Source organism: Camelus ferus, chromosome 4 (assembly GCF_009834535.1).
Source record: "Camelus ferus isolate YT-003-E chromosome 4, BCGSAC_Cfer_1.0, whole genome shotgun sequence".
Taxonomy (NCBI): Eukaryota; Metazoa; Chordata; class Mammalia; order Artiodactyla; family Camelidae; genus Camelus; species Camelus ferus.
In genome coordinates this window covers 71,478,729-71,492,123 of record NC_045699.1, presented here as the reverse complement: position 1 = coordinate 71,492,123, position 13,395 = coordinate 71,478,729, and the positions used below count along the sequence as shown (strand labels likewise).

The 13,395-nt window shown below is 56.7% G+C and overlaps 2 protein-coding genes across 7 annotated transcripts in view; one reads left to right on the top strand and one right to left on the bottom strand.

The window, feature by feature from the left end:
- Nucleotides 1-13,395, bottom strand: part of NTNG2 (netrin G2) — a 70,628-nt gene that overhangs the window by 36,227 nt on the left and 21,006 nt on the right. For all 6 annotated transcript variants that reach the window (XM_032478720.1, XM_032478715.1, XM_032478719.1 and 3 more), the window contains exon 3: nucleotides 3,343-3,986. In XM_032478720.1, coding sequence (XP_032334611.1) covers nucleotides 3,343-3,986 — 644 coding nt within the window. The remainder of the gene's footprint in view (nucleotides 1-3,342; nucleotides 3,987-13,395) is intronic.
- Nucleotides 9,327-12,495, top strand: LOC116663301. The gene is made up of 2 exons (XM_032478721.1): nucleotides 9,327-10,624; nucleotides 11,016-12,495. Exon 1 carries the CDS (start codon nucleotides 9,362-9,364, stop codon nucleotides 10,316-10,318), a length of 957 nt encoding a protein of 318 aa, XP_032334612.1. The 5' UTR covers nucleotides 9,327-9,361; the 3' UTR covers nucleotides 10,319-10,624; nucleotides 11,016-12,495.

Below are 13,395 nucleotides of genomic sequence, written 5' to 3'. Positions count from 1 at the left end.
GCTCATCCCCACCGCCCACAGAGGCTGGGTGCCAGCGGGAGCTGCCGGGCAGGGGCCGTCCTGCCACCTTGCCAGGGAGGCGAGGGTTCCAGGCAGCCCCGGTCCTCAGGTTACAGGAAACAGGCCCAGAGTGGGGCACAGACAGGTGGGCTGGAACCCCGCTCACCCTGCCCTGGGTCACCCAGCACCAGCACCAGCACCGCACCGCCCTCCTGATTTGAATGAAGCTGAAAAACTGAGCCTCCTTCTTGCCCCTCCGGCCCATCCCGAGTACGACTCGCCCTACTTCTGTGTCTCAGTCCCTCCTATGAGAAAAATGACCTTCACCCCTGCCTGAGGTTTAAGGTGCAGGCCCTGGCGGGCACCATCCCCGACCCTGCAGCCCACCCAGGCATCAGGACCCCCCTGATGAAGTGGAAGGCGGGCCCTTGGCCGGACTCCTAAAGGTGAGGGAATCCATCCAAGGAGGTTAGAAAAGGGGCCACAGCCTCCAGAAGGGGTGGGAATCTGGTTCCCATCTCCAAACTGCTAATCTGGAGGGTCTGTGGGAGGGAGGGTCCTAAACCAACCAGGCCATTGCATCCCCAGTGCAAGTAGAGGTCACCGCAATGACCAACAGCCCAAATCCTGGGCACAGAGCTGAGAAATGGGAGCAGGAACTCGACACTTGTCCCCCAGCTCCCGCTACAGCTACCATGTACTGGGCAGTTTCCAGAATATTCCTGGTTTAAAACATCCTGCCCCGAGTGAGGGAAGGCCAGGGGTCATGGGTATCAGAACCACAGGCCCTGCACGTGCCCCTGCCTGGCTCCCACCGCCAGCCTTGAACCCGACCCCCCTTCCTGGACTGCTTGCTTTTGCCTTGGCCCACCTGGAATCCACGCACAAAGTCAAAGTCAAACAAAGTGCAAACACCAGCTGGTAGCCAGAGGCCCACGCCCCTGCCCGGCCCCGCTCCGCAGGCGCCACACAGTGAGGGGTTAGTGCACAAGATTTCAGCACCTCCCTCCTCTCCACGACGCTCTGCCCGGCCTGCACGGGCTGCTTTCCAATTTCAGTTCAAGATACAGAAATTATGCATGTGGGCATATTATATATTTTGCAAAAGTGGGACTGCACTATACACACCATGCAGTAAATGCTCTCCTGCACTTGTCAGCAATTACATACTCGGGCCGTCTTCAGAGTCTGCTGTGGAAAGATGCCCAGGGTACACTGTCCCAGATGAGTTCTGGGGCAGCCCCGGCCCAAACTGGCCTAAGCTGTGCTTCTGGCCCTGATTATGCCCCGACAGCCTTGGGTCTCAACTCGATCCTTCCTCCACCTGGCCCAGCTCTCTGACGCCATTCTTTTGACCACTGCTTTCATTCAACAAAGACCTCTTTTGCAGGAGTTGCGCACCAGGCAGGTAGAAGCTCTGAGGGCTTCGTCGCAATCTGAGGAGACAAGCATGGTCGTTACCATTCCCGTTCTAGGGATGGGGAGCCAGAGGCACAGAGAAGTCCTTGTCCGGAGGCTCACAGCCAGCAGACGGCAGAGCTGGATGTTCGAACCGGGCCACGTGGCTCCAGACTGCCTCCTCCCAGCCATGCCCCCGGCGGTTCTCAAACGTGACTGTGCACCAGAATCCCGCAGAGAGCTTGTTAAGCCCCAGGTCGCTGGGCCCTACCCCCTGGAGTTTATGATACAGCAAGTCTGGGATGAGGCCTGAGAATCTGCATTTTGGGCAAGTTTCCAAGAGACGCTGATCCTGCCGGTCCAGGAACCACACTTAGATGCACTGCTGCCCCTCGTGACCAACCCCTTGGTTACCAGGGATGGGGCCTCCCCTGGCCTCGCTCCCGAGCGCAGACCAGAATGTCATCCACACAGCTTGGGACAAAGGCCCTGTCCCTGTTGACCAGCACATCATCTGTCCAATGAACAAATGATCTGGGACAGCGTGGAACCATCTTATCATCCACAGTCTAAACAGTTCCCGGGAGTCAAAGGCTGTTTGATGTCCTGTGACGGTCTTTTGTGTCCCCCAGAGTGTTCTCAAAACATATTCTTCTCCCAAGCTGGGAGTAAAGGAATAACTTGGCAGGTTTGCATTTTCCAAAGAAAAGTGTGGCCCTTGACTAGCTCCTAGGAGGTAACCCTGAGCCTTGGAATGTCTTGGCCAACAAGAGTGTCTTTGTTTACCTGGGGCCTTGGGCCACTCCAGATAGTTTACACCAATGATGTGATTTATGGTGGTGGCCTTGGGCCACGTGGTATCAGCTCCACCTCTGGGTTAAGGACATGGGGACCAAGGCTGACCACACCAGAAGTCAGCCATGCCTATGTGATCAAGTCCCAGTAAAACCCCTGGGTACCAGGCTTGGGCGAGCTCCTCTGGCTGGCACTCCTCCTCGTGTGTTGTCACACATCATTGCTGGGAGAATCAAGTGCTCTCTGCACGACTGCACTGGGAGAAGACGACCGGATGGGTGATCCGAGGGCCGGAAGCTTTAACTGGTGCCTCCCAGAGCCTGGCCTCTGCACCTTTCTCTGTTGCTGATTTTAATCTGTTCCCTTTGATTGTAACAAACTGCAAGTGTGAATGTAAATACCGTACTAGGTTCTGTGAGTCCTCTGGCAAGTCATGGAGCCTGAAGACAGTCTTGGGGGCCCCCAGACACAAGTGCGCATTCATTGAGTCAGTGGACAGTGACAGCATACATCCTGAATGCCAGGCTTTAGCCCAAGCCCCACCCACACTGCTCAGCCTGCTCAGCTCCACTCCCCCTCCCCAGACCTCCCAGCTCTGTGGCCAGAGGTGGCCTGGGTCCTACAGAGGACACTTATCAAACACCATTCACCTCCCTCCATGGAAAAACAGGCAGCCCCTTTGATGTAACACTAGGTAACGTCCCAGGTACCAGGTAATGTCTCAGGTATCAGGTCACATGCCAGGAAACAGGTACCATACTGGGTACCAGGTAACACTCCAGGTATCAGATAACATCCCCCAAACCAGGTAACATCCTGGGTACCAGGTAACATCCCAGGAACCAAGTAACACCTTGGGAATAAGATAATGTCCCAGGAACCAGGGAACATCTCGGGAACCAGGTACCATCCTGAGTACCAGGTAACATCCCAGGTATCAGATAACATCCCCTAAACCAGGTAACGTCCAAGGTATCAGGTAACATCCTGGGTACCAGGTAACATCCCAGGAACCAAGTAACATCCTGGGAATAAGACAATGCCCCAGGAATCAGAAAAGATCCCAGGAACCAGGTAGCATCCTGGGAATAAGGTACCGTCCCAGGAACCAGAGGGCTTCATGGGTACCAGGGAGCATCCAGGCCTTACCTGCCCATGACCTCGATGTTGGAGATGGCGTAGAAGTACTTGTAGAGGTTCTCGCGCTGCACGTAGGTGCCCCCCAGCGCCGGGCGCAGCAGCCGCATGCGCAGGTCGGTGAGGGTGAAGAACTCCTTGAGGCCCTTGGCGCTCTCCAGCCGCGTGTACAGGTTGTCCATGTTGCGCAGGTCGGGGCCCGCGAAGATGGCAAAGCGGTCCCGCACCTCGAAGCGCACGTGCTTCTCCTTCTTGGAGCCGGCCCAGCGGGAGTACTCCTCGGTGCACAGCACCCGGTGCGCGCCGGACGCCGACAGGTCGCGGGCCCGGCGCGCGGGCATGCCGAAGGCCTCCATGCAGTCCTCCGCGAAGAACTGGTAGGGCTGCCACGTGCGCCCGTTGTCCAGCGACTTCTCCAGGACCATGACGGTCGGCCGGCCGTACTCGAAGGTCACCACCACGTCATCCGTTAGCTCCACGCTCTTGTTCCACGACAGGGTGATGTTGGCTTCCAGCGGGCTGGGGTAGCGGCTCCACGTGACGCTCTGCCAGTAGGTGGCCAGTCCCTCATCCTCCTTGTCAAACATGAGCCGGGGTGGGTGGGCCAGGTCCGGGTTGGAGGCGTCACACTCGTTGCTGCACAGGTAGGGGTTCTCCTGCAGAGGGGAGAGGACGAGGGTGGGCGGTGGCTGCTCTGGTGGGCCTGGGAACCTCAACCCAGCCTGGCCCCCATGGGTGCCCAGGCGCCTGCCTGGGGTCCCAAAGCCTTTGCTCTGATGTCTGGGCACCGGGAAGCCTCTCCTTCTGAAAGCAAATAAAGGCTTCCCAAGAAAACAGACACTTGTTCCTTCTCTAAGCACAGACAATCAAGAAGAGTGGCTGATAGCCACGTACTCCAAGGTCCCCCGTGGCTCCCCATTGCCTTGAGGATAAAGTCCTACCTCTTTACAACATTGACCCCAACCTCCTCCCACCATAACTGGAGTCACCGTTCCAGGCCTCCTGGCCTCCAATCCCCAGTGGAGTACCTCTGAGCCTTTGCAGATGCCATTCCCTCTCCTCTACATGCCCTTCCACTATGGGTCTGCCTCCAAATTCCTACTCACATTCTTGACTCTTTAAACATCTCCTACATGGAGACACCTTCCTAACCCTTCCAACAATACAATTAGTAGCAACAGGAGTGGCAGCAGCAGGAGTCAAAGTCACGGCCAATGTGTGTCGACTCGTAGCCTGGCACCCAGGATGATCTCACTCGCAGCCCTTGCTATCCTGTTTCTCTCCTGTTTAGTGTCTCGCCTCCAAACACAGCGTTAGCTCTGTGCTCTGGATGAAGAAACCCGGGCTCAGGAAGGTGGTGGCCCAGGGCCAAGGCCCCACTACGAAGAGCTGGGAGCTGCGCCCCAGCTGGTCTGATGCAGCACGTGGCCATCATGCCTGTCTCTGTCCCCGCAGGACACGTGTCTGCCTCATGCACAGCCTGGGCATGCTGAGTGCTTCTGGGTCCCTCTCAAGGGGGTGTATCTAGTGGCAAGTCGTTTCCAGGTCCTTCGCACGTGCCTGGCAGGAGAACACGGGGCCCCCACGGGTGTCCTCTCCTCCCCTCCGCCCCCCCAGCATCTCCGAAAGCTGGCAGCCCCCTCCCAGGCCCAGTGGGCACCAGCTGTGTCTCCTCTCCACGGCAGTTCACATCCATTCCCTGTGTCTGGTCCTCTGTGCGAACTCACCCAGAGGCCTGGAAGTGTCACTAACATGGTGGTTCCCCGGGGTTGGAAGGATGAATAGGTGGAGCCCAGGGGATTTTTAGGGCAGTGAAGCCATCTCGTATGACACTGTCACGGTGGAGACATGATATTATACATTTGTCAAAACCCACAGAATGTACACCACCAAGAGTGAGCCCTCCTGTCAACCGTGGACATGTGTTAACAACCCCAGATCTCTGTTGGTTCATCAGCTGTAACCGACGCCCCACAAAAATGCAAGACGCTCACAGCGGGGACTGTGCGGGGAAACGGGTATTAGGAGCTCCCCGCACTGTCTGCTCGATTTTCTGTAAACCTAAAACTGCTCTGAAAAATCAAGTCTATTCATTAAAAGGAAAAACTGTCACTACAAACCACATGCGCCCCGGACCAATTGCAGCCCCCTTTGATGAATATTTCAGGTCTCTGGTTTGCTCAGAAACAAAGCAGCTTGGATCTGAGTTAAAGCCTTCCACTGCGAAAATGAGGCTTTGGGCTCCCAGGGGGAGTGGGTGCCTGGTCTCCCAAGGGGCTGACCCAGCGCCTCCCACCGCCTTCGCCAGCACCACTGCAGCGGCCTCAGGCCCTCACCTTTGATGTCCACTCGTGGAGGACCACATCCTGGGCCACCCAGGGATCCTCGGTGGGCAGGCTGGCTCTGGGGTTTCCTGAGGCAGGTTCCACCAAAATAGCTCTGTCCTGGATCCCCATGGTGCCAATATCTGCCCCACCCAGCCAGCCCTGATGCCGATTGCCAGCACTCGCAAACCTGGGGTGGAAGGGGTACAGCATGGAGTCGGACCCTGAGCAGATGGGGAAACTGAGGCCCAGGGTGGGGCAGGACGGGCCCAGGCCTCCTTGAGAGTGGGAGGGGTTTGGAGATGAGCCTGCTCTGTCCTGGACAACCTCAGGGGTGTCCCAAAACACAGCAAGACAGGGAGGGGGCCTGGCTCAGCTCATGACAGTTCGAGCTTCCTCGAGCTCCAGTTGGGTGATCCAGTGACGTCGCCCTGAATGGGAGGGGCCAAAGGCCCCACGGGCATGGCTCAATGGCCTGCAAGGGCTGGTGAGGAGAGGGCAGCAGGCTGCCAGGGCTGGAGGAGGCAGCTCCGCCTGTGGGGGACAGCCCCTCCCCAGGCCCTTGGCCGGCCCACAGCAGAATGGCTCTGGTTGTGTCATGCGGGGTAGAGCCTGGTAGGCAGATGACCCAGAACTCACACCCGGGCACCGGGGACTGGAGGACACCATTTGCACCTAGGTGGGCATCCTCCCCTCCCCTGGCCCAGCAATCACCCTCTTCCCACAGCTCCCCCTCCTTCTACTGGCCCTGGCATCTCATTATGGACCAGATTGTGTCCCCTCCAAATTCATATGTTGAAGCCTTAATCCCCAGGACCTCAGAATGTGACTGAATTTGGAGGTAGGGCCTTTAAAAGGGGGTTGGATTCACCTGAGGCCCTTAGGGTGGGTCCTAATCCCATGTCCTGACAAGAAGGAAAAATTCTGACACATAGAGAGATACCTAGGGCAGGGGTCACAAGAAGCAGCAGCAAGAGGGAGCCATCTGCAAGTCAAGGAGAGCACCTCAGAAGAAACCAACCTGCCTGAGTCTTTAAGGGTCAAACAAACCTTCACCTTGGACTTCCAGCCTCTAGAACCCAAGACAATAAATTTCTGTTGTTTAAGCCACCCAGGTCCTAGCAAACTCACAATTGCCTCACACCCTAGGGAAGCAAAGGATAGGTCAGGGTGGGAGGAATGGCCCAGAAGCTCTCTCTAGGGCCCTCCTCTACAAGCCTGCTTCACACACTGGCACCAGGTGGCATCACCCTTCCCTGCCGCCCTGGAAAGCTACCCACCCAACCCTGAAGCTGTGCCTTCTCTCCAGCTGTCTCATCCTTTTTCAGCTCTGAACCTGCGCTCCTGCAGCCAGTCTCCCTCCTCCAGGCTTTTAGAGCCTAGCCCATGTGCTTCCTCCAGGAAGCCCTCCTGGTCTGCCTCATTTTTGAAACCAGTTCCCTTGTCATCCAACACAGGGTTGTGATCGCGCTCCTCTAGGACAATAGAGTGAAACCTCAGCAGCCACCCACTAAGTTATAGTTATTACTGTCATCCTATTCATACGTTATAATAGAATGATAATTAGATTAATATGAACAGATCTTGTATTGAATGTTGATATTACGCCTGTCAACCCCCAGCTGCTGTAAATCAGCCACACCGCATCCCCTCTGCCTTCCCTTCCTCGCCCGACCCCGGCTCCTGTGGTCCCCACCTTGGGACCTCGGATCCCTCTACTGCCCCGGCTGCGCCCGCCCCGCCTGTGTCATCAGGAAACTGACGCAGCCAGCTCAGCCGAGGGGTGGGGGCTCCAACCTGGCTGCCGGCGTCCAAGCTGCCCTAACCCGCGGGGCCCGCTGGCCCCCCCCCGCCCCCGGCCCGGGAAGCAGATGGTCAGAAACTAATGAATCAGCCTGTGTATTTACCGGCCCGCGCCTGCTGCAGAGCGGGCTTAATCAACAGTGAGTACGATGAACAAATCCCAGGCCGGCGCCAACGCAACTCCCTCTCTCCTCCTCTTCTTTCTTCCAACGCCCTCCCACCCCAAGAGCTCAGAATTCCATTTAACCATTTAGGGGACAGAGCGCCTCTGTTGAAGGTGCCTTCCACTCGGAGCCCACTGCCCTTCCCAAGCATCAATGGCTCACACTGTCCCTCTCCTTCTGTTTTTGGCTAGGGAGGATTCTGAGGAGCAAGCCTGGGACTTGAAGCCCGTTCACCTGCACCCTGAGCGCTGCTGCCTCTGACGACTGATCACTGTGTGCGTGGGGGGGCCTGGCTGCAGGACCAGCGCCTGCCAGCCTCCTTGGTCTGCACATCTCCACTCATCTCTATGAGATCAGATTAACTAATAATGAAACAAACCATCAGGATAAAGTGGCCGAAGACCAAGGAGAAAAAGCCAGGGGTGTTTGGGACACACCCTGAACTTTTCAGGATGGCACCAGAGCCAGCCTTTGATATGATCGAAAGCGCTAACTGCTTCCTTAGACATTTCATGAATATCACATGCACACACATAAAAAAACCACACCTCTGATGAAAAACCTTGCAACTTGCTCTGAAAAAATGTGACACACCACGTTTTCCATTCAGGGGACTCAGGGAGTCCCCATTTCCCCAATGAGGAGCCCCTGTTCCAGAGTCGAGCAGTTTGGGAAACTGCTTTTGGGGTCTGGGAGCCTTGGGGTCAATCTCAGTGCAGTCCCTTGAGGCTGTGTGACCTTGAGGAAGTTGCTTTGCCTTCCGGAGTCTATTTTCTCATCCAATATCATGTGAGATAATCTGTATGAAATGCCTAAAAAAGTCCCCAAACGGTAGCAATTATTATTAAGCAGCAGCTTCATGTACACTAGCCCAGGGGCTTTCCCAGCCACCTCCCATGGGAAGAAGTAAGGCTGAGGGCAGCCGGCACCTTCCTGGTAAAACCAGGAACTTCTCACATGACACAGACTGCCTTGGGGACTGCTGGCCTGAAACAGCATGATGATCATGACATCCATCGGGTGCCAACCAGGGGCCCAGGTGGGCTGGGTGCTCTGCATCCATCCCAGTGCGTCCTCCCAGCAACGCAAGGAGGTGGGTGCTGTGAGCATCTCCATCTCACGAATGAGAAACCAAGTACTTGCCGGCCCCGCATCACATCCTCTGGATCCTGAGGGACCCAAGCAGGGAAATCTTGGGGAATCCAAGCCCATCCCATCTGCAGCTCTCCTATCTCTACAGACACAGGCAAGTCACTTGCAAGGTGAGGCAACGTAGCTGGAGGGCGAGGGGAAGGCAGCCAGCCTGGCCGCCCCAGCAGAGAACGGGGTGAGAAGGCATGTCCTCCACGGGCACTGAGCAGGAGTGAACTATGAACTGTTCTATAGAGGAACATTTCCTACCAGGCTTTTTTCATTTAAGAGATCTTGCCACGGTCTCTTGAATGCTTTTACTTTCATGTTATTTTTTTTGTACAAAGGGTGCAGCTGGAGTCACAGGCCAGGTTGTAAACAATGCAGACAAGCTGTCGGCAAAAAATGCCATCGGGTGGGAAAGCCCGCTGTCCACAGGGACAGAGGTAACCTACCCGGGGACGTCCGGCTCTTCTAAACTCCCAGCCCCCAACCAAGGAATCCATGGAGGGGCAGTCACCGGAATTGTAACCATGTCTTAGGAGGAGGAATAAACTTCAAGCAGACTGGCCTTGCAATTCAAACCTGTGTTGGGACAAAAATCACGCTATGGCTTGGCACTGCCAAAGCCGGTGTGGGTCTCTGCAAAGTTGCTGCCACAGTGTGGCGGGAAGGGTGTTGCACCCTGCATCTGGGAGAGCGGGGACAGTGGCTCAGCTGCTCACTAGCCATGTGAGCGGAGTCACTCCACTGCCAGGAGCCTCAGCTTCCCAGCCGGAGGGGAAGCGCCACAAGGGCCGTGACTGCCCCCGCCTCCTTCCCTCTGCAGCCCAGACCTTGGGAAAGCTCTGTCCAGCGAATGCAAGTCCAGCGAAGCCGAGAACGCTGACCTCATGGGCTGTCCTGAGAATTACACTTGGTGCCACATGGCAAGCACCTGGCGTAGCCTGGGCTCGTAGGCATGGGTGTAGGGACAGCATCACGACCTTCAGCCGCCCTGAGGCCGGGCAAAGAGCAAGGTCCACGGCCGTGCCAAGCACAGCATGTGTTATCCTGGAGGGTAGGGTCCTGTTACTTACATTCTGCAAAGAAGGGAGACTGAGCGGTGCCTCAGGGTCAACGTGGGACAAAAAGCCAAGGGGTCGGGCTCTGAGACACGCTGAGAAACTGTCCTTCACCCCGAGGGAAAGGCCGCTGCCGCCCCAGTCCTGTGCCACTCCCCCGAGACTCAAGCTCGGGTGCCACCGAGGTATGTGGGTGGATGCAGGGAACAGTTTAGCAGCTGACAGATTTTTTGGAACCTGTCTGCCGAGTTGCCAGCTGAAGTCAGCCCCGTCAACCTCAGCTGGGGCTGGGGCATCTGCCGGTGGGAGGCTGGAGGCGGGAGGCTGCCAAGGAGAGCCCTGGGCACAGGGGGCCGGGGGGCGACGGGGATCCCGAGGGGTGCTGAAGGGAAGTGAGGCAGCACAACTCCCTCTTCCAGAGCAGGACGCAGGCAGGAGCAGCTGTGGGGAGGCGGCCTGCCGTGGAGTCAGCCCCAGCCTCCACCTTGGACGATGCTTCTAGAGCTTTGGGGAAAGTCTCTGGGGCTGGGCGGGTGTGTAAATCCCACATGGGGCCACAGAGTCAGGGTCCCGGAGACTGCCCCAACCCCATGTGCCACCTTGGGTGGCGTTCTGCCCTCTTGGTGCCTCGGTTTCCCCTTTCAGGAGAAGACGGAGCTCTGACTCTGACCTCCCCAAGTCCAAGTTCCTCAGCCCCACCCGAGTTGGGAGAAAGGACGCGGAGGCACAGCCCCACCTCCCCCTGTTCTAGGGAAGAAAGCTGGGGTACTGCGGGAATTCTCCTTAACAAATTATTTCCTATTTATTGGTAAGAAAAGTTGCAGCGGGGATAAATTATTAACAAATCGGAAACGGAGATTCTGTTGGGAGCTGATTCTAATTCTAGCTGCCCTGAGGTCTCTCTCTGCTCCCTCCCTCAGCTCCTCTCTTCACCCCCCCCCGCCCCCCACCCTGCTTCCTCCCTCTGTGGTTTCACTGATCCTTGTTCTGCCTCTAACTCTCCCTCCTCCCCCAGGCTGCTATCGCTTCCCTTTTTCTTTCTGAGCAAAAGCCCTGGACAGCAGCAAGGTCACCCCTCTCCGCTCATGAATCAGCGCAAACTGACCGGTGTGTTATTTCAGGGCAGGAGCTGCAGCCAGCCAGGGAGCCTTCTCTTGTTTTTTCAATTTTTGTTTCTCATTGGAGCTATTTCTTCCCAGCCTGGCCGTCACTCATGCAGGAGAAGGCATCTTCCTGGGACTCATCCAACCTGGCAATGAGTCTCGAGAAGCCATGACGATGTCCCCAACTCCCATCCCAGACCCTGGCCCTGAGCCAGCCACAGCGAGCATCTCGTGGTCCAAAGTCCACCTCAGACCCAGAGTCCCAGACCACCTCCTGAGCCTGTTCCGGCTTGGCCATAACGAAAGGAAACGCACCTCAGTTCTGCACCTGCCTGGAGCAGCCTTCCACTCTGCCTCAGGTCCCCTTTCGTTTCAACTCTGCCCACAATTTACCTCCTTCCAGAAGCTTCCGTGACTGAGCCTGGACTCTGGTCTACCCTTGTCGCCCCCACCCCCAGCAGTGGTTTGCACATAGTGGCATTTGATAAACATTCTCCAACTTGATGAGAGTCCTCACCAGCTGGGTCTAAGGATGGTATCTGCTGATACACCTGCTTACTCAGTGTGACCTTCCTAACTCGCCTCAGTGGTCCCCCTGCTCTGGCATGGCTCAGAGAGGGTAAGCGACCTGCCTGGCAGCAGGCAGGGGGTACTGTGTGGTTACCGAGGCGAGTGGGCAGCAGCCAGCCTGGACGCTGTTCCTTGTCCTCGTCCCAACTCGGTTTCCCTAACAGACCCAGCCAGCAAGCCTCTCCAATGACCCAAGGCATCGGGCTGCCCTGGCAGATGAGCCGTCCAGGAGCAGGGCAGGACCGCAGGGCTGAACACCGCTTGTCACACTGCAGACCCAGATGGCTGTCCATCAGCTGAACAGCTGGAGGAAGTGGGGTCTTGCCAAGGATCTGGCTAGACAAGGGTTAATCTCTCCAGGAACTGAAAATTGCATTCCTTTAAAAAAAAAAAAAAAAAGGATATATTTCGCTTTGTCCTGGGCATATGTGGATTCTTCCCACGGCCAGATTTCTAGGAATGTTTGGGGTGGAAAATTCTATCCCAGCTGCAGAGTGCCTGGGCTGATCCTTGGCCCCCACCCAACCCTGGCACGGGCGCCTGCTATACCCCAGCCCCTTGCCTGGTACCACACAACTGACCAGATCCACGAGGGCATCTGTCTCAGGCAAGAGATGGCTCCTCTCCACTTGTACACCCCCCACGACAGGGAACTCATCACTACCAAGTGCAGATAGGCCGCTCTGGACTATGCTCGCTCCTTCAAAAGTTGGACAATGTTTTTGACTCACACTCCGAGTATTTCCTTGACTCCAGGGCTCCTTTCTTTTATGTGTTTGTCCTGTTTTTGCTGGTTCTGCTGTAAACATTTTCTAATTGATTAGAAAAAGGAGCGTGAGAGGCTGGATTAGCCCAAGTCCTTGCCTGCCCGCTCCGCCCGCGGCGGGAGCGCACAGGCTTCCCCACCAGGGCCAGCAGGACAGCTCGGCTGATCCTCCCGCCTCCTCCCTGCACGCACAGACTCCACCTGTCCGCCCAAGCCGCTGCCTGCCTGGCAGCTGCCCGGCTCCACTCTCCCTGCCTGCCCACCCCCCTCCCCATTCGAGGCTCGCCACCCAAACAGCTCAACACTTTTATTTAACACTTTTTTTAAAAAAGTAAATAGGAGAGGCGGAAGGGGAAGGACCAGAGAAAGAAAAGGAGATACAGAAACCGGGACAGGGAGGGGGGAAGGGTGCGGAGAGGAAGAAAAGCTATAGCCAGAGAAGCCGGTAAAGTGCCTTATTGATTCAGGACTTAGAAAATGCTTAGAGTGTAGGAAAAGCGGCCTCCTCTCTAAAAGCTTGTGCAAAGCAGAAGCCAGACACATGCAGCCTTCCCAAAGCGGGCCTGCGCTGCTGACATGAATATTTTATCACGGAGGAAAAAAAGCGGCTTGGAGGATTCAATGCTGGGGAGGGTGGGGTGGAGGGCTGTCAGCTGCCCCCTCCGAGGGGCCTGGCTAGAGAGCTCAGGGCACCAGCCACCCTCAGATCCCCAGGGCCTGGGCCGAGCCCCTCCCCTCCTCTCTGAGAGCTGCCCTTGGCTTTCTTGATGATGCGCAGAACGATGAGGCCTCAGCGGGTCCTGAGAGGCCCAGGACTTGTGGGGACCATCGGCTGAAAGGTGAGGGTCCAAGAGGGTTGAGGTTGAAACTTGATCCCAGCAGTCCCCGCCCCTAACCTTTGCTTTGTCCACCCCCTACTCTACCCCCACCTGCCACCAGACATTCCCTAGACGACACTGGTATGTCTTCAGCTCCCCTGCTCTGGATGAAGCCCAAAGCCAAGCTGGTCCTGGCTCTGCCCGCCTCGCCCACCCATCTCCCGCCTCTTCCTGCCTTGCTTCCGTTTTTCTTTTTTCCAACCTCCACGCCGAATAGTTTTCTTAGCACCAGACATTGAGATCAGAAATTTTCGTGTGAAAT